This window comes from Jatropha curcas, chromosome 7 (genome assembly GCF_041381405.1).
Source record: "Jatropha curcas cultivar XTBG-Jc1 chromosome 7, XTBG_Jcur_1.0, whole genome shotgun sequence".
In the NCBI taxonomy this organism is placed as follows: Eukaryota; Viridiplantae; Streptophyta; class Magnoliopsida; order Malpighiales; family Euphorbiaceae; genus Jatropha; species Jatropha curcas.
This window is the reverse complement of record NC_143157.1, coordinates 3,413,659-3,434,598: the sequence shown is the minus strand read 5'-3', so window position 1 is coordinate 3,434,598 and position 20,940 is coordinate 3,413,659. Positions and strand designations below refer to the sequence as shown.

Below are 20,940 nucleotides of genomic sequence, written 5' to 3'. Positions count from 1 at the left end.
AGCAAAAGATATCTATGATTAATGATTCCTTAAGAGCTTATTTGGAACAAATGAAGTCCACAAAATTTTGTGGAATTCATATGAAAATCCAAAATGTTGTGTTTGGAATAAAAAAATACAGATTTAAATTGTACGAATTATATGGTACGAATTATATGGAATCAAATGTACCTAACTCAAATTCTACTAAATTGATGGAATTTGTAAATTAATTTTAAAAATTAACCATTAAAATATTTATTAACAAAATTACCCTCCACTATAAATTTAATTATTTTTATTTTTTTTCCTTTTTGTTTATTTTCTTTGAAAAATTCTAAACTATAACAACGTTATTTTTTTTAATTCAAATAATGACGTTAGTTTATATTTTTATTTTTTTTCCTTTTTATTTTTTTTTAAATTCCAAATCAATAGTGACATTTTTTTAAGTCTATTAATGTCACGACCCATTTCCATGGACCGGACCGGCACTAGGACCTGGGTGGGCTTAAGGCCCCCGAAGCCCGTAGTAAGCCTATATTATGCAAACTTCATCTCCTATTCATAACTGTGGATGCAGGCCCAATAATTTATTTCAATTATGTATCACTAATACAGTTCATATAAACTGGAATACAATTGCGGAACCCTACCTTTACATTTACTTCATTATTTTCTCATTAACAGTCTTCTATAATTAATGTTTCAACTCCATAGGACTCTTCTTTCTTCTATTACCTGAAAAAAAATAGGTAGGCAGGGGTGAGCGCCAAACTCAATGAGTAGAGTTAGATAACCCCCTCACCCCACACAATCACACAGATGCTAAAATATTTTAATGTGGTCACCCGTTTAGTTATATGATCATGCAGTGTCACACAAATGGCAATACAACAGCAATCACCATTATTATCACCTTCATATAATCATATCACGTGGAAATTAGTCAATGGAGTCACCGAAACCCCTGACGAGCCTTACAGAATATATGGTATCAATAGTCCAAATTTTCAGTAACAGAACATGTGGTACCAGAAATCAGAATTTTCAGTAACAGAACCTCAATAACAGAATATGTGGTACCAATAGTCAGAATTCTCAGTAACAGAACCTCAATAACAGAATATGTGGTACCGGTAATCATAATTATCAGTAACAGAACCTCAATAACAGAATATGTGGTACCAGTAATCAGAATTCTCAGTAACAGAACCTCAGTAACAGAATACGTGGTACCGGTAATCAGAATTATCAGTAACAGAACCTCAATAACAGAATATGTGGTACCAATAATCAAAATTATCAGTAACAGAACCTCAATAACAGAATATGTGGTACCAGTAATCAAAATCAGGATCCATATAGCAGTAACAGAATATAATAGAAATCAGAATCAGGATCCGTATAACAGAAACAGTCTCACAAACCCATGGTGACCCACTTCATCCCAATTCCACACAAACAAGGCACAACAATATCACATCACAAGTAATCAAACAATATTTAATATCAACAAATAGTGCAGCACAATATGGCCATAATGCATGATAACATTTAGCCGTGAATGCATGAATGCAGGCGGATGATGCGAATTATCTAACACTACTCACAGTTCTTTATTGTCCTCTAAGGGGACTGCCTTTCTAGCCACGTGCTTCGAGTCTTTGTCCTTGCATTTCGGAATTTTATAAACCTCTAAGATAAACAATAAAATTCTAAGTAAGAATTTTAAATTTGAAGATTCTATTTTATATTCGTTTACTAGTTTTGGTTACCGGTCATTTAATTCACTTATTAATTTAAACTATATATATTTATAGATATATATTGGGTTTCCTTATTTATTTATCACTCTAATAATCTTATTCTATATTTTTAATTTCTATAAACAATTTAATCTCTATAAGTAATTTAATTGCTATAATTAATTTTATTTTTTACCGAAATTTCGGCAGCATTTCTCCTAAAATTCAACTATTCACCAATTAACTCAATCAGTCAACTATCAGATTCTCACGGCCCATCCAGCGGGCAATCAATTCAGTCAATTAATCCCATCCATTCTCCGTATCAACATTAATTCATATATTTTTCTTTAATTCCATAAGTTATAATTTCCTAACAATTTATTTATTACTAGAATTCAATTTTAATTAATCAAGTAATTTTTAATTGATAGATCAATACTAATTTAAATTACTTCTAGTCAGAATTGCTAAAATTAAATTAACTATCCGAGATTACTAAAATCAAATTAATTAACTAAAATTACTAAAAATTAATTAATTTCTGAGAATTAATAAAAATTAATTTATACCCAATTATATTCTTGCCGGAGTTTATTTGATCGGTGACGAAAACTACGCGTGCCGGATCGAAGCTACACGCACTGGGACTGCAAATGGGTGGCCGGAATCAGATCGGAGTGGCTAGACCACCTGAGACCAACGCGTAAACGGGACTGAGTTGCAGCGGTGGCGTGATCTAGCGAAGGAATTGCTGGCGACTCGATGGATCTTTCCTGGTGGCCGGAGACTTGCTGGATCAACGCTCACCTAGACAGATCGGAGGAGCAACCTTCTGTCCCTGCTTGGCTTGAACGGAGAGAGGCGCCGGCGATGGCGGAGCTACTGCAGCGTGGAGCAACGGCGAGGTGGCGCGACGTGGCTGAGCTCGTGATGGTGGCTCGCGTTTCTGCTGGAGCTGTTGGGGCACGAGGCAGACGCAGTCACAGAGAAGAAGAAAGGGAAAGAAAGAAAAGAAAAGAAAGAAAGAAAAAAGAAGAAGAAGAAGAAGAAGAAGAGAGGAGGAGGAGACGGCGGTGGCAGTGTCGGTGGTGCTGCATGGGTGGTCAGGAGGCGCAAGACTGAGTGAGTGAGGGAGATGAGCGTTGAACATAAAGGGGAGGAGGTGTTTCTAGATGGTTTGGGCTGGTTCAGTTGGATTCCGGTTCGAATCAGCCCAAATCTTCGATTTCCAACTGGTTTTCGGCTTTTTTCAATTGGTTTTCGGTTCGGTTTCTCACAGTATTCACACTAAAAAAATTAATATAAATTTCCAGGCTATCGATTTATTAAATTTAAATGAAAAATCTTTGAAAATAAAAATTCGGGTTGTTTCAGTCTTCCCCCCTTATAAAAATTCGTCCTCGAATTTTAAAAGTAACAAGAAACTAGGATGCAACAGTTGTTTACGACAATGGTAGTTGTGCTTCTCACATAATGCTGCAACTGCTAAAAGTTATGACATTCACATTCAGGAGAATACTTGTTCTTATGAGCAGTTAGATATCTACCTTATCACCATAGTTAATTTAGGTTTGAGTTGTACTATATCTACAAGTCATCAACTCAAGTCAAAGATTCATAACCCTAAGCACACAACTCAAGTCAAATATTCATAACCTAAAGCACATATTCGACACTAATATTCACCTTTACACATAATAATTTTAATCACTTATAACCTCTGCTCAAGTAAGGGTTATTAATCTCATTAGCTATATATCATGTGACCTACATTGATGTATCGCCTCATTTATCTCTCACTAGCTATTATAGGCAATGATCATCACTCAATAAGACGCTCATACACAAACCAAATATTAAATTTTCTGATACAAGAATCCATATATTCAAATTTACTACTATCCCAATGTAGAATCCTTATTTCAAAATTCAAAATCCACATGCTGACTCATCCATTTTCCATCAATTCCAAATATTAATATCATTACTCCAATAATCATGGAAGAAGTTTATAATTAGATAAGATGGTTGCTGCCAATTCAAGGAGGTTTTCGATTATTATCAAATTCTGCCATGAAGTACTATTTGATCATTTCCAATTAAAGAGAATAAATTCTTACCACTACTACAAGCTTATTTCAAACAAAATCATGACATTTCTCTAACTAATTGCTATCAACTGATAGGAGATCCTGGCTTCTATCCCAAGCACATCACCTATTTATCAACTTTCTAACAAAAGATAGATATACAATCTCTTTTCAAATCCTACTAATGAGAATCCCATAAAAACAAGTAGTACATCAATTATGTAGAGAGAATTTAAATTCACCATCAAGTCCCTATTTTAGCTATTAACTTCTCTATTCCTCTTTCCAATTTGTTATATCATATCATTTCTTGACCAATTATGACTAGAATTTATTCAACTAGCCAGGTTAGCTGTTGCTATGCCGGATAATTCTTAATTCACTCTCTAAAATTTGCAAACGCCATTCTATTATACTCAACTCCATAAGGAAATCCAGCCTACATTTTTTTTTATTTATTTTACAAGCTGAATCGTGATGTAAAATTCTCCAAACCAATTTACCTATTTCTTCTGTCTTTAATCAATCTTTTAGACCGAAATTTACTTATCTAGAAATCAAGAATCCTAAACAAGTAGTGTCTTTTGCTCTAGCTAAGTAAATGATTAAGAATGTTAAACCCATAATTCAACTCCTGACTAGACTATGTCCTTGATTTTATGTTTATTCTTAATCCCATGAATGCTTATGAATATTCAGACAATAATATCATTGGGTTATTCCCTTTCTCCAAGTCTATCTTAATGTCTATCATCTATAAAATTTATACCTAATACGATCTAGGAATATCCTCAACCTCAATTATGTTCTCTCTATATTCTTTACTCCAAACAAAGTTAATACCTCATTGAATTCCTCAACATCTGAGTTTTAATGTACCAGTCCTCCAATGGACCTAACTAATTAAGTATTCCCTTAAACCATAAGATATGTCACAAACTGCCATTTATAACACAATTCTATTCGTTCAACCATAATTGCTACCAATTACTAAGAATTTCGGAATAGGTTTACATCGACTCCAAATCATGTCTTAATGATTCTCATCCTAATTGGTATCTCAATCATTCAATGAGCAATTTTCATTGATTAATGATTTGATCAACACCCATGAGTTGGCACTCCAATATAATTAAGATGTAATCCTATCTAGTTATCACATCCAATAATCTTATACCAAGTTTCACTGTTCCAATGCATAGTAAATTAAAACTCAGCTAGTTTGTTACCAAATGCAAATATTCCAAATACCTTTGTGTTCTACTAGGGTCATAATTATAACTTTTCTTCTCCATTCAATAAAATAAGTAACTTACAAAATATGCACCAAGTAATAGAAAGTCCTTATGTATGCACTTTCCACCAACAAGTTACGTTTATTCACATTCATTGTCATCTCAAGCTATATCCCATGACCTTTTATCAACTCTTATTCCCAGTTATTACTATTAATAACACATATCACTTGTACATGATACATTTATAAGCTCAATATATGGGTTCAATTAATATAACTCATAAAACATAATACACTTGTCAAATTACAGAAGTCAAAATTTTCTTATCTCTTTCTCTCAAGCAGAAAATCTATCTTTCTTTTTGAATATAAGTACAAAGTTCTTTCGTCATCGGGATTACAATCCTCGACTCAGTTATCTATTTGTTTATTACAAGACATTCAATAGCTTCCTACATTTGATCTCTTTTTAGCTTCTAAATTTACTATTTATGATCCACTAAATTCTCGAAACTCACCTCGCAAAGACCGATTAACTCAACTCATAAGTTTGGTTATAACATTATCAATTATTCATTTAATATTCTATTAGAATTCTCACCGACAGTGATAATTATTTTAAACCTCAAAGCCATTTTCCTACCTTCAATAGTATACATGTTCCATCATTCTACCTTTAATAATATTTCACTTCTTTTTGTCTAACTACATATTCTTATCTACTTATTCTAAAGCATCTTTTAACTTTCTAAATTTTCATAAATCTTAAATTTATTTACAGCATAAAATTACTATTCATGATCATTTAAGTTCTTAATATCCACCTTAGCTCTATTCTTCAAGAGATATAACAAGACACTGTTCAATTATACAAATATTATTCTTCTCTATTCTTTATATTCAAATTATGTTCAAATTATATTATATTCAAGCTATAATTTTCCTAATATAATTATCACCTAATATATTAGCATTTCAATCCCAAAACCACTAATTTCCTTTGCTATCTTTTACTTTTATTTTATTATACTTGGTCCATAAGCTTAGTCTGGCTTATTAAACATCCTACATGTACTAGGATCTTAAGTTTCCTACACTCATGAAATCCCAAAATATAGAAGTCTTTATCTTAAATCTGTTGATGTATCATTATTCCTATTTTCATCGAATCTTGTTACCCATAATCCCTAATTTATTAAACCTCTAAATACTGACTATCCTCATTTAAATCATACTAATTTATACTCTTCGCGTTTCTGTAATTGATTCTTTTCCTAATATCCATACAATAACAGGACTAGATCCATCCTTACTTATCTAATTCATTCGTATAACATCAATTCAATAATTGGACAATTATCTCTCCATGTCCGATGTCATTCATCATTACATTTAATCATCATAGCCCACTATTTACATAATATAAGTACCTTAATTCCCTTATAGAGTCGTTCCTCGAATTATAGAATCTCCCGTTAAACAAAAATCATCGTTTGACATTTACATACCATCAAGTGTACAACTATTTTAAACATCAAAAGATTAAATACCATTAGATTTAATTCTTATTTATACCATATTAAACCATAACATCCCACAATCCACACAATATCGGTCACTAGGTACATAAAGATCAAAGTAATTTATCTCTTACTAAGAATCACAATTTACTTTTCTTATAACCACAATAATTTATATTATTCCCTATATTCATACACTTGAAAAGAAATAGTTGATGAAGACCACAATACACTTTACTCTACTAAGCAGTGATTACTCATAAATAAAACTCACTTCATAAAATAATTCCACCAACATTATTTCGTACAACAAAATTTACTCATCATCAATTATTATTGCAAATCACACCAATTCATTTAGTATTTACACCTTATAAATATTATTTCTGTAATGACACCAATGTATATATTCCATCCAGAAAAATGTTTACCTCAATAGCCATAATAAATTCCACCAACCAATATCACATAATTTCATCAAATAGATATGCTCAAATCAATACTCTAATTACATACATCCTAATGTCCTTGAATCCGAATCATCTAGTTCGCTTATTCATTAACACTAACAACTCATTCTCAACATACCTTTTCCGCAACATCCATCACGTATTAAATACACTAGCATACTTTTATCATTTAACTTCAACCTATTAATCATATATCACTTATTTTCTTACATAATTACATTATTGAATTATTTATTCCATAGAGGAAAATTTAAATTTTAAGCTAAGGACACAGTTTCCATCAGAAAGAGTACACTGGTTGATCAGGCCACTGCACTTCCTTCTAATTTCTCCTGTGTTTCAAAACAACTTTGCCTAACTGTTAATATAATTATCTTTCTCCATTTATTTATGTATTTATTATTCTTATTTATTTTATTTATGATTTTCTAACTGCCTTAGTGCACAGTGCGTCCACCTGCACCTAGGCCGTCTTTTATTTAGTGTCACTCCTTTGTTGGTTACGGCCGATCCCAACGTAGGAGTTTTATATTCAATTTCCTATGTTCCGCAATTGATTCCTAAGGGCCAAAACCAGGCTCTGATACCAACTTTGTCACGACCCATTTCCATGGACCGGACCGGCACTAGGACCTGGGTGGGCTTAAGGCCCCCGAAGCCCGTAGTAAGCCTATATTATGCAAACTTCATCTCCTATTCATAACTGTGGATGCAGGCCCAATAATTTATTTCAATTATGTATCACTAATACAGTTCATATAAACTGGAATACAATTGCGGAACCCTACCTTTACATTTACTTCATTATTTTCTCATTAACAGTCTTCTATAATTAATGTTTCAACTCCATAGGACTCTTCTTTCTTCTATTACCTGAAAAAAAATAGGTAGGCAGGGGTGAGCGCCAAACTCAATGAGTAGAGTTAGATAACCCCCTCACCCCACACAATCACACAGATGCTAAAATATTTTAATGTGGTCACCCGTTTAGTTATATGATCATGCAGTGTCACACAAATGGCAATACAACAGCAATCACCATTATTATCACCTTCATATAATCATATCACGTGGAAATTAGTCAATGGAGTCACCGAAACCCCTGACGAGCCTTACAGAATATATGGTATCAATAGTCCAAATTTTCAGTAACAGAACATGTGGTACCAGAAATCAGAATTTTCAGTAACAGAACCTCAATAACAGAATATGTGGTACCAATAGTCAGAATTCTCAGTAACAGAACCTCAATAACAGAATATGTGGTACCGGTAATCAGAATTATCAGTAACAGAACCTCAATAACAGAATATGTGGTACCAGTAATCAGAATTCTCAGTAACAGAACCTCAGTAACAGAATACGTGGTACCGGTAATCAGAATTATCAGTAACAGAACCTCAATAACAGAATATGTGGTACCAATAATCAAAATTATCAGTAACAGAACCTCAATAACAGAATATGTGGTACCAGTAATCAAAATCAGGATCCATATAGCAGTAACAGAATATAATAGAAATCAGAATCAGGATCCGTATAACAGAAACAGTCTCACAAACCCATGGTGACCCACTTCATCCCAATTCCACACAAACAAGGCACAACAATATCACATCACAAGTAATCAAACAATATTTAATATCAACAAATAGTGCAGCACAATATGGCCATAATGCATGATAACATTTAGCCGTGAATGCATGAATGCAGGCGGATGATGCGAATTATCTAACACTACTCACAGTTCTTTATTGTCCTCTAAGGGGACTGCCTTTCTAGCCACGTGCTTCGAGTCTTTGTCCTTGCATTTCGGAATTTTATAAACCTCTAAGATAAACAATAAAATTCTAAGTAAGAATTTTAAATTTGAAGATTCTATTTTATATTCGTTTACTAGTTTTGGTTACCGGTCATTTAATTCACTTATTAATTTAAACTATATATATTTATAGATATATATTGGGTTTCCTTATTTATTTATCACTCTAATAATCTTATTCTATATTTTTAATTTCTATAAACAATTTAATCTCTATAAGTAATTTAATTGCTATAATTAATTTTATTTTTTACCGAAATTTCGGCAGCATTTCCCCTAAAATTCAACTATTCACCAATTAACTCAATCAGTCAACTATCAGATTCTCACGGCCCATCCAGCGGGCAATCAATTCAGTCAATTAATCCCATCCATTCTCCGTATCAACATTAATTCATATATTTTTCTTTAATTCCATAAGTTATAATTTCCTAACAATTTATTTATTACTAGAATTCAATTTTAATTAATCAAGTAATTTTTAATTGATAGATCAATACTAATTTAAATTACTTCTAGTCAGAATTGCTAAAATTAAATTAACTATCCGAGATTACTAAAATCAAATTAATTAACTAAAATTACTAAAAATTAATTAATTTCTGAGAATTAATAAAAATTAATTTATACCCAATTATATTCTTGCCGGAGTTTATTTGATCGGTGACGAAAACTACGCGTGCCGGATCGAAGCTACACGCACTGGGACTGCAAATGGGTGGCCGGAATCAGATCGGAGTGGCTAGACCACCTGAGACCAACGCGTAAACGGGACTGAGTTGCAGCGGTGGCGTGATCTAGCGAAGGAATTGCTGGCGACTCGATGGATCTTTCCTGGTGGCCGGAGACTTGCTGGATCAACGCTCACCTAGACAGATCGGAGGAGCAACCTTCTGTCCCTGCTTGGCTTGAACGGAGAGAGGCGCCGGCGATGGCGGAGCTACTGCAGCGTGGAGCAACGGCGAGGTGGCGCGACGTGGCTGAGCTCGTGATGGTGGCTCGCGTTTCTGCTGGAGCTGTTGGGGCACGAGGCAGACGCAGTCACAGAGAAGAAGAAAGGGAAAGAAAGAAAAGAAAAGAAAGAAAGAAAAAAGAAGAAGAAGAAGAAGAAGAAGAGAGGAGGAGGAGACGGCGGTGGCAGTGTCGGTGGTGCTGCATGGGTGGTCAGGAGGCGCAAGACTGAGTGAGTGAGGGAGATGAGCGTTGAACATAAAGGGGAGGAGGTGTTTCTAGATGGTTTGGGCTGGTTCAGTTGGATTCCGGTTCGAATCAGCCCAAATCTTCGATTTCCAACTGGTTTTCGGCTTTTTTCAATTGGTTTTCGGTTCGGTTTCTCACAGTATTCACACTAAAAAAATTAATATAAATTTCCAGGCTATCGATTTATTAAATTTAAATGAAAAATCTTTGAAAATAAAAATTCGGGTTGTTTCAATTAATCACGTTATTTATTATTATTATGAAACTATAAAAACTGATTATCAATAATTATTTTCAAATGCCATTAAAAACAAATACTAATATTTTTAATATTTTTTAGTTTTCAAATTAATTATTTAAATCAATAAAATTTTTTACATCAATTAAAAATAATTATTATAAATAATTATTATGATGAATATTACTGCTTTATTAGTATATTTATTTATATGAAATTCATTATTTATATTTTAATAAAAAAAATGACAAGTTATTATATTGCACATGATAAATATAATTGGTGTTTCTTATTTATTTTTGTTAAATTATTATGTCAATGGTGTTTTAAGAAATAAAGACAAATGAATTTTTATTTAAGAATTTATTCCAAACATAATTTTTTAGAATTCAATTGAATTTCTTATTTTAAATTATAGCATACTAAACATGACAAATTCATTGCAAATGAATTTTACTTCGAATTCATTTGCAAATGAATTCTACAACCATTTTTCATTTGTTCCAAACAGGCTATAAGTTTCTTTCATTTTCCATTCAGATAAATTTATAATTTGAGTAATTGTTTTAATTTATAAAAATAATGTTTATGTTTTTTTTTTTTTTTTAGTTTAGCTTAGAAGGTGAATTTGTTGTTTTTAATTTATTAGCGTGTAGAATTCTTTTATCATTTTTAAATTCATAGAAAAAGTGGATTAGTAGTGTTTGTTATAATAATCAAAGAATAAAAAAGGGTGAATGACAAATATTTTTTTTTTTCATATTAATTTATTTATATTTTTCAATCAAAAATAATTGGTACCAATTATTTATAAGTATTAACCGGCACAAATGACTAGTTTATTATTATAATAAAAGACTAAAAGATGAGAAATCGACAATAAGAAAATATCAAAAACTTTTTCATAAATAATTATGATATTAAATTTAAAAAATTATTGAGCTAATATTTACCTTCTAAAATGAAATAATAAAAAAATATTCCCTCCATCCCGTTTTGTTTGTATAGTCTGACAAAATACACATATTAAAAATTTAGTCAACATAAGTTATTTTGTTCTTTTTTACTCTTAGCTTATTAAAATATTAATAAAAGTTTTTCATTTAATAAAGTATTATAAATGTTATCATGAGAAAAATAATTATCCACATATATAAATTTAGAAGGCTAGCAAACATTTTGGGACATCCAAAAAAAGAATAAGCAAATAAAATGAGACAGATAGAATATATTTAATCGTTATATAAATAATATTTTAAGTTTATTGTGTTGCTAATCATAATATATTCATAATTTACTTTTTATATACTTCTACATTATTCGTTATTATATATCCATAACTCAACTTTTTTTCGCTAAAATCATTTTATAGTTAATGAATTTGTTATTGTTTAATTTGAATTTTATTTGTGAAAAACAATTCAAACTTAATTTTTTTAATTTATTGGAGACTTTTATGGACCGAAATAATATTACGGATTACACATAGGTAGCACACCAACTTGAGACCTCCCATAGCTCATCAAATTAGTGATAACAATTGTGGTCAAAAGGACTCAAACTCATAACCTTCCACCTCTCACATAAGTGAGAAGACCAACCAAACCACCACTTAGTTGGCTTTTATTTATCTATTATAAGTTTGACTCTATATAACAAAAGTTTGTGATCTATTAGATTTCAAAACAGTAATAGGATTAATCGACCACAGCAATAATAATTGCATTGTCCTAATACAAATTTAAAATATAATGATAATCGAATTTATAGACTCACCTTAATTTTTAATTTCGAAATATAATATTTGTGCTTTTTAAAATTTTATTGTAAAATTCATAAAAGACAATCAATTACTTAAAAAAATATAACTTCAAAACTTAGTAATCATATTAGAATTAATTATTAATTATATGCCCCATACTATAAATTTTTTTAATGTATATTAAGATCGTTTATAAATTTTTATAAAAATAATTATGTTTAAACTGTTATTTATTGTTTTTAAAATAATTTCAAATACTATATTAAACTCATTTTTTAATCATTCACTTTCAGTTGCAATCAATAGAAATATCTCATATTAATTTAGTGTTATGAAAAAAAAAAAATGATCTTAGAAAAGTTCATTGCATTTTAGGGGAAAAGAGATTTTCTAAAAGCTTGAAAAAAGAAAATTTAAAAAAGAAAAATAATATATAATCTTATGACCTGTAGAGGAAGTTAACATGTACAAAAAACATGTGAAGAAAGTTTCTGTGTCCATACAGAATTTTTGAGTTCTGTGTTGCGCGGTGAATGCCTACTTGTAATAACAGCTTACTTTGGATTGGCATAATGTTTAACATGTATATTGCGGGCGGGCAAAATGCGCCGCAGCAAACATGTGGAGGCATTATGAACTGTAGTAAAAATCGTGTAAGGCCAAGTAGGGCCATTTAGCACGAATCTAATAATAAATAAATGTTTTAACATAAAAGAAATGGAATTTATAATTAAGAGAGAATGTCAAGACTCCTATAAATTTTGCTATTTTAATATGCCAAAATGCACAATCATTTCACTGTGTAAGTAGTCCAAATACAGTAATTAATATAACAGAATAACTTTCAAAACTGATAGCTTTCGCATATTCATATTATTCCGTATACGCCTCAAATACTACACTAAATCCTGCAATTTTAGAAGGAAAAGTTGGTTAACAAAATTTAAGATCTATGATCTACGTATGATGAGTGCTTTTTCTTCCTCTTCAAATTTTCACATCGCCCATTTAGCTGTCAGCAACTTGATATTAGCTTGCACATTTTCCTCCTTCAACAATTGTTAATGATTTGTTAGCTATAGATATGTTATGGTCACTTCTTTTTCTCTTGTTTTCACTTTTGCTCTTCTGCGATTTATTCAGAGCTTGGTCAGCCTTAGAGACAATTTTTGAGACAGTAAATCCTGCAACTTCAAAAACCTGCGATCGAAAAGGAATTAAAGAATTGCGAAGAACAACATCAACTCCTTCATATGTCCAAACGCCTAGGACTGCCTCTCCTTTCAGTCCAATAGCAAACCACCCCAGACCAGCTGCAGCAATATCCACTGAGCTTGAATCCCAACTGCTCCCAGAAATGTGAAATTCCTGTCTCACCCATTTTCCAAGTTCTTGTACTCTTTTCTCCCCAATTGGAGGCTGAAACAATAGGACAAGGTCATGCATATTCTACAGATAAAAACATGGAATATCTTTTGACTGAATTCTAGCCTAACAAATAATGGTTAGGAACAGTACAACTGGTTACTGCCTACATGCTTGAGACCTCCAAAAGTTTAGGATTGAGCAAGAAATGTTTATGTAATTAGATTATCTTGGCCAACTTTTCCATATATATATAGAGAGAATTCCCTTGCAGTAGCTCAAATCAAAACAAATTCAAACGGGAAGTGTATATCCATTTAGTGTACCTATTAGTTACACATTCCGAGTTAATCACAAATGAAAAATATATTTTATAAATCAGTTTCCATGTTTGCAAATGTACAACTTAAAATGAAATTGAATTTCACATGACATGTGCTTCAATAAATCTATAATTAAATTCAAAATTGATTATTCCTAAAATACTTTTACTTATTTATTTTATTTACAAAATATGCATTCCTAGACTTCGCTTTTAAAAAAATTGAAGAGATAATTCCATTTCCAAAGTCAAACAAAAAATTAGGTTTGAGATGAAAGAGAGAATTGGGAAAAGAAAGAGATAGAGCCAAAGGAAGAGGATGCAAAGAAAAAGATAGGTGGAAGGATAGAGAGGAAAGAATGACATGGGTGATTACTTTTGCTCAAAATTTTTATTTTTTAGAGTAATCAAATTTCCTACTTTGGATTTGACTTTGACCTTGAACTTTTTTTGCTATCTCTAGCTCATAGCTCTTATTTACTGCATAAATTTCTATATGCAGTGTCGGCCGCAAAGTTCTCCAACATCATTTACATAGGATGAATGAGGCTACTAATAATGAAAAAGCAAAAGAGAAAACCAACAATACCAGTTATTAACTAATGTAAGATATCACCTGTAATTGACGACCAAAATGGTCTTCTACCATAGTGCTTCCCTTTTCTGCTTTCCCCATATGTAATGGAAGATACGGAGATGCCCATACTGTGACATATACAGAATCTGCTGATAATTCTTCAATGTCCAACCTTATGAGCCCGCCAATATGAACTGAATGACCTTCCTATCAAAACAAAATGCAAGGTGAGTCATAATACTTACAAAACTCCAATCAATTCATCAGAAAATTCTCTCATTTTAGCCGGAATCTCATGTGGCAAAAATAATATAAAGGATGCAATCTCATTATTAAGAAAATAACTGTAAATTCTGTTAGCATGAGAAATTTCTTCATAAATGGTTTTAGGTTAGTGGCAGATTGCATTGCCCATGTGCTCCAGTATAATGTTGAATCAGAAACATGATACAGAAGTGTTTGAGTATCAAAACCTAAATCCTAATGAAAAATGCCCTTTCTCATATAATCTCCAAATCACAGAAAGTCATTACCAAACTGATATAGGAAACTTAAAACATAACAATCAATTCATGATAGAAGCAACCCATTACTTTTCTCAAAGAAGATCCATTTTTGAGACAATCTTTTGGTGAACTACAAAACAAAGAATTAAAATCGATATTCTTTAGATAAAAAATTTTCAATTCATGATCACAACCACTGTATTCCTAGGTCCATAAATATACACGATAAGCATGCTAAAGAGGGAAGAGTACACTAGTTTGCAAGATCATCTGTAGATCAGGAATCACAACCACTGTACATAAATGAAGGCAGCCATTTGTTAATTATTATCTTCTTCCCCTTCTATTAATAAGATCAGGATAACACTGATTTTATGACATACCAACATTTTTTTTTTCAATTTAGTGAAACTTGACAATGAATTAAGTTATTCGTGACAGCTTAATCAATGCCTCAATAAGCTATGACAAAATAGAATCTCTTCTTTTAGCAAGAAGAGGGACCATCATACAAAATTATCAACATACAGCTGCAAAACAAACTATCTTTACCTCCCCAAGCAAGAAATTTGGTTAGTAGAACACAAAATATAGGCATTAAATGCCTATTTTAGATATTTATTTCTCTTCAACCCATCCACATAAACTTGAATTGGCACAAAAATGCATCAATTATCATATCATTTAACTCTAGGAAAATACTAACTAAATGAGTTCACACAGTAAGCAGGAAAAGAAGATTTTGTAACATACAGGGCAAAAATGTATCGACTTTTTGCCTTTTCTCATTCATCAAGAAATTGGCATTATTGAGTCTAGAATCACCAAATTTAACATTTTCTGTCTTTTTCTTTTGAGCTTTCTTGCACAAAACACCACCAAAAATGGCTAAAGGTAACCTCAATGTACCCTGCTATAGTTACTTGTGCAATCTATAGAATCCCACACTTACTTTAAGATTATATTAAGGGTGTGCGTGAGAGAAAGAGAGAGAGAGAGAAATTAAAGGGACGAGTGGAAATAGTGGGGGTAGTTCTGTTTATTATCAAATTGTCAGGATCATAAAAACAAAATGATATCTAAGATTTGAAAGTTTCTTTAAGTTCTTCTAATGTCAAATGTAAACAACCAACATATTTGACTTTAAACTATAAACTCAACAATAACATAGCTATATCTTAGATCCTAACACTCAATTATAACATTGCTCTTGAAATGTAAAGAAATAAATTGAGCTCACAATGGTGTTCTTCAAACTAAAGACTAAATACACATTAGTACAAAATAATAAATAAACAAATAATGTTTTCATATATCTTAAGCATGCCAAAATATTTTCAAATTGTTTTCTATTTTGCCGCAAGATTATAATTCTAGCAAACAAACCTTGATTCTATATGTCCTTGGTTTCAACTCTTTACTGATGTGAACAAGCTTTTGCTCATCTCTAGTTAGCCGTGTAGTAATCTGATGAGGATTCAAAAGCCCTGGTGTGTCAAATAACTTCGCCTGCCCTGGAAGAAAACCTTCCACACGAACAATCCCTAATGTGGTACCGGGAACAGGTGCCTCCGTCAAATGAGTTAACTTCCCTTCACCTCCACCAGTCCACTTCCCCATTGCATTTATCAATGTACTTTTCCCCGCATTTTGCATCCCTACAGCCCACACATTCCCTCTAGGCCCTGCTAACGTAATCACATCCTCAACCAAATCTTTCATTCCCCAGTCTTTAAATGCACTCACAAAATGCACTTTCTTAATAACACTAGCTCCACCTTCTCTCGCTCTTTGTCTTACCCAGTGCTCGAATCTAGTAGGCGACAAAGAAGTAGGCAACAAGTCAATCTTAGTCACTACAAGTACTATTCTAGGCACATTTCCTGATTTCCCCTCTTTCCATGCAGTGAAATTCTCCTCAATTGCTTCTGATACCAACTTGGCTACCTTTTTTGGAAAAGACCCGTCAAAATCTACCGCATCAACAACCAAAAGAACCACTGAACGAGCTCCAGTGGCCGAAATCAAACGCTTACCTACAGTATGATCAAAGTCAAATTCTGGCAACAGATTCTCCACCGCTGGATCCTTCACTTTCCCATAGTATCTCAATGAATGACACCGTGCACACACAATTGGTTTCTCCATAGCTGAATTTTGGGTCAAACTAGAGACAGAATTTTCAGGGTCAATTACAACACCCCGTTTCAAGGAACTTGAAAATTCATACTCTAATGCAACAGGAGCAAGATGGGAACCAGATTTACAATTTAGTTCTTTGACTGATGGCCTGGTGAAGAAACCAGGATGTTTAGGATTTGAGTCCTGCATATGGATCCCACAACCGGGGCAAACAGTGGCCGGAGGAGTAGCATCGTCGTAATTTCCATCGCGGGTGAGGGGCAAAAGAGAAGAAGAGGGTTTTTGTTTTGATGGTGGGTTTGAATTGGTCGGTTTTGAAGAGAAATTGGAGAATGAAAACGAAGAAGAAGAGGTTAATGGATACCGATACAATTGGATAGTTGAGAGATGAGAAAGTGAAGGGCTTGTCAAAGATTGAGCAAACAGGGAGAGGGAAAGGAGATGTTTAAGTTTGGATTTTGATGCAGAGAGGTTTCTAGATATTATCATTCTCTTCTTCTGCGCCTCCGCTTTTGTTTTTGGGCTTTGAGTTCGTTTTTTATTTGAACCGGCAACAAGGGTTTAGGGTTTTTAGCAGGTATAGATTCAGGCATAAATTCAGTATGAAAAGCGTCTACTAGGAAATCTTAATTCTGCAGCTTGAGGCCCAATCTACATGAGAAAAAAAGAAAACATGTAATTTAAACCTGACCCTGTTTTATAGGTTGTAGCCTGAAAAAAAAAAAAAATTAAATCATTAAGAATTGACCTGATGACTTTTGGTCAGTCAACATATTGGTCTTCAATAGCAAATAACTATTTTACAACCAAAGTACATAATTAGTCATGTAGAATAGTATAAAGAATGACACTAACAAAACTTTAAATGGGATTACAGAAAAAGGTGTAGAAAGAAACAATTTAGAAAACCTCCAATTTAAGTGTTACAGCAATTAAAAATTAATATTATCTGTGTTTCAACATGTAAATTTTTTTCACCAATATTATCATTTTGTTTCTCCTTTCAATTCGATACTTTGCTTGTTATATATCTTAAAGTTTCTTTTCTTATTAAAGACTTCCCATGGACAAAAATAATTGATAAATTAAAAAAAAAACAGATAATAAAACAAAAGGTTAGAAATTAAAAAAAGAATACTCTTGATACAAGAAAGAAAACAGTAATACGATGGACTTTCAGATATGAAAAGCTCCTATCAATTCTATATCCTGTTCTTATTTAATCCCTATATCAAACTTGGTGATAATCATGATACTTAATTATTAAACATTACGAGGCTAAATTCTATCAAAATTTCAACAGCACCTCCCCTAAAAATAGGACTGTCTACTTGTTTAAATATCACAATATTATTATATATTTATCAATCAATACACACAGCCCATCCGTTAAGCAATCAATCAAATCGAATACTCGTCCTCCTTTAAATAACAATATCGCCATTTAACATCCATAACAACTTACATAAGCTTAATTCATATTCTAAATAACATCATATTTACTTTATATAAAAACATAACTATCAAATCCCAAGTAAATTCTTTGAAACTTAAACTAAATCAACTACTCTTTTTTGCATGATTAAGAAGTTTTCATACTTCCTATTTGACTTATTATAAGCTTGCTGCCATTGCAAAATAAACATGAACCTTCATCAAGCCTTGCAATAGCATAACAATCCTTTCAATAACTAGTAAGGTGCAGGTTTAGAATTCTAAATATTTTTAAATCTAAGAAATTACTACCAATATAAGATAATATACGTAAGAATGAAGATGGATGAGTGAATTTCAATTACTTCTCTCCCAATCACAATCACTTTTCTGCCATTTGAAGGGAGAATCAAATTTCTAGATTAAATTCATAGTCTAGATGTTATTTATCCATTATTCATCATGAAATAGACATACTACATCCTTTGCCATCTCATTATTGCCAAAACTCATGCAAGTGTGACATGTGGCCACTACTATTCCATAAATCCTTCAAGTTTCCCACAAAAAACTTCAATTTATGCTGAAATTCGTTCATCGTCTCAAAAGGGAGGATTTGCAACTTAAACATCATCCAATTCTATCACTGATTCTACTAAGACATGTAAATCAACAGAACAATGAAACAATAACAAAAAGTTTTTCCTAGTTCATGGTTGAACTGCTATCTTATATACTGCCAGTTTGTAGGAATTCTCAAATCCTCACAAAAACTCACGTTCCACATATTAATCAATTGATTCCTCATTATAGATATTTTGTACAGTACCATTTTCTTCATATTATAATATAACTCGTACAAATAGCCAGGTTAGATGCTGCCCTATCGAGAAATCCTTGATTTCCTTACTAAAAATTGCAATAACTAAATAAACCCTTTATTCCTTATCTGTAATTTCAGTTCATGTTTCAATTAGAGGATAATATCAAATTCTCCCATAATAATTCACATAAACAGTACTTTTAAATCTAACCTCTTCACAGAAAACATAATACAGGCTCAAATCCTTCAATTTAGTCGAAATAATTCATAAAACACGAAGAATGGAGCAGGAAATTACTTACTCAGTTGCGAAAATGTCGGAAAACTGAATATTTCCGGTAAAAGTTACCGGGAACAGCTCCAATGATCAAGGTCCGGTTCTGCCGTCCTAATTTGGCCGGAGGAAAGAACAGTGACGTGCGGTAAAGAGATGACAGCGAGGGAGGAGCTAGTTCCACCGGCTGGTGGCGGGTCTTGCCAGAAAATCGAAGAGGAAAGCAGATAACGCGACTGCGTACCTACTGCGAGCTGGGATCGCAGCTTCTTGGTTCGCTGCGCCAGTCGAAACGGGAAGGAATGAGTGAAGGAGAGACCGGAGCTTCTTCGTCGACGAGAGAGGAGCCGACGTCCCCGGAAAGTCGAGGAGCAGGAGCCTTGACGTGATTTTTCGATCTAAGGATGTCGCGGCTCTCCTGCGCCTTCTGCATACGCCAGAGACGAAAGAGAGGAGAGAAGGGAGGCCAAAATCCGTTGCGGCGAGGAGGCGACGGCGAGGCGAGGCGAGGCGCGGCGCTTGTCTCTGGTGATTGGAAAAATGGGAGGAGGGGAGGGGGAGGGTGAGGTCGGCGCTGAAATATGGGATAGGGGGAGGGTTGCTAGAAGGTTTGGTTTGATTCGGGTTGGTTCGGTCCAAATCACGGTTTTTTTGTGTGGTTTTCAATTCTTTCTCCAATGGTTTAATCTAATTCATGGGTTTGATCAAGCAATTAAGGTATTTATTATTAGAATTTATTTAAATAATTCAAAAAACTATTTTTTAATTGTAAAAATATCCTATAATATATTTGGTTAGAATTTGTATTTAGATTTTTAAATGAAAAATTTTTGAAAATGATTTTCGAGTCGTTTCAGAATCATAAAAATTATTCAAAAATTTTAAAACTTTTTCAAAAAAATTTTTCTCTTAATATTTATTACTTTTCCTCAAAAATATTATGAAAAATTCTTTTTTTCAATAAATCAAGTTAATTAATTATTTTAAGGATAGAACTCAAAATTTATTTTCTATCTCTAAAGAAGAAATAAATTTTCTTTCAGTAATTAACTTCAAAAATATTGATTATATATCATATTTCTTGTGGTTTATTCTAAAAGATTGGTCGTAATAAGTCAATTCGCTAGTAGAAAAATATTCACTCATTTAGATTCTAGAACCTTCTTTTATAACTCTTTGAGGCGAAATAGAAAAGAATTTAGTGTATCCCTAAAAAATGATTTAGGCATTCTTTGAATAAACTACATCAAGGACCGATAGAATTTCTCCTACCTTTTGAACATTAAACCCTTGATAAGCCCCCTTTGAGCCTTAGAAATCCGAATTCTTTTCTTGAGAAAACTCAAAAAATATAAGTCACCAAGCCTAAAAGTTTTTATCTATCCTTCTTATGTGAATTATATTTTCTAGTTAAAATAAAAAAGACAG

The 20,940-nt window shown here is 32.4% G+C and overlaps 1 protein-coding gene across 2 annotated transcripts; it reads right to left on the bottom strand.

Moving 5' to 3' along the window:
• Window positions 1–12,792: 12,792 nt before the first annotated feature.
• On the bottom strand, window positions 12,793–20,070 carry LOC105650955 (P-loop containing nucleoside triphosphate hydrolases superfamily protein). Of its 2 annotated transcripts, none has more exons than XM_012237921.4 (4): window positions 19,541–20,070; window positions 16,226–17,692; window positions 14,373–14,540; window positions 12,793–13,488 (listed from the first exon to the last, which is right to left on the bottom strand). In XM_012237921.4, the coding sequence occupies exons 2-4, from the start codon at window positions 17,468–17,470 to the stop codon at window positions 13,099–13,101; spliced, it is 1,803 nt and encodes a 600-aa protein (XP_012093311.1). In that variant the 5' UTR covers window positions 17,471–17,692; window positions 19,541–20,070; the 3' UTR covers window positions 12,793–13,098. The 2 variants fall into 2 exon arrangements, with proteins under 2 accessions (XP_012093311.1, XP_012093312.1); XM_012237922.4 differs by having other exon boundaries at window positions 16,226–17,632.
• Window positions 20,071–20,940: the final 870 nt, after the last annotated feature.

Coding starts and splice junctions, on each gene's coding strand:
- LOC105650955 (XM_012237921.4), bottom strand. CDS start 17,470: ATGATAATATCTAGAAACCTCTCTGCATCAAAATCCAAACTTAAACAT. Junction 14,541..16,225: donor CAAGGACATATAGAATCAAG/GTTTGTTTGCTA, acceptor TTGTTTTGATAG/GAAGGTCATTCAGTTCATAT. Junction 13,489..14,372: donor ATTTTGGTCGTCAATTACAG/GTGATATCTTAC, acceptor CTATTGTTTCAG/CCTCCAATTGGGGAGAAAAG.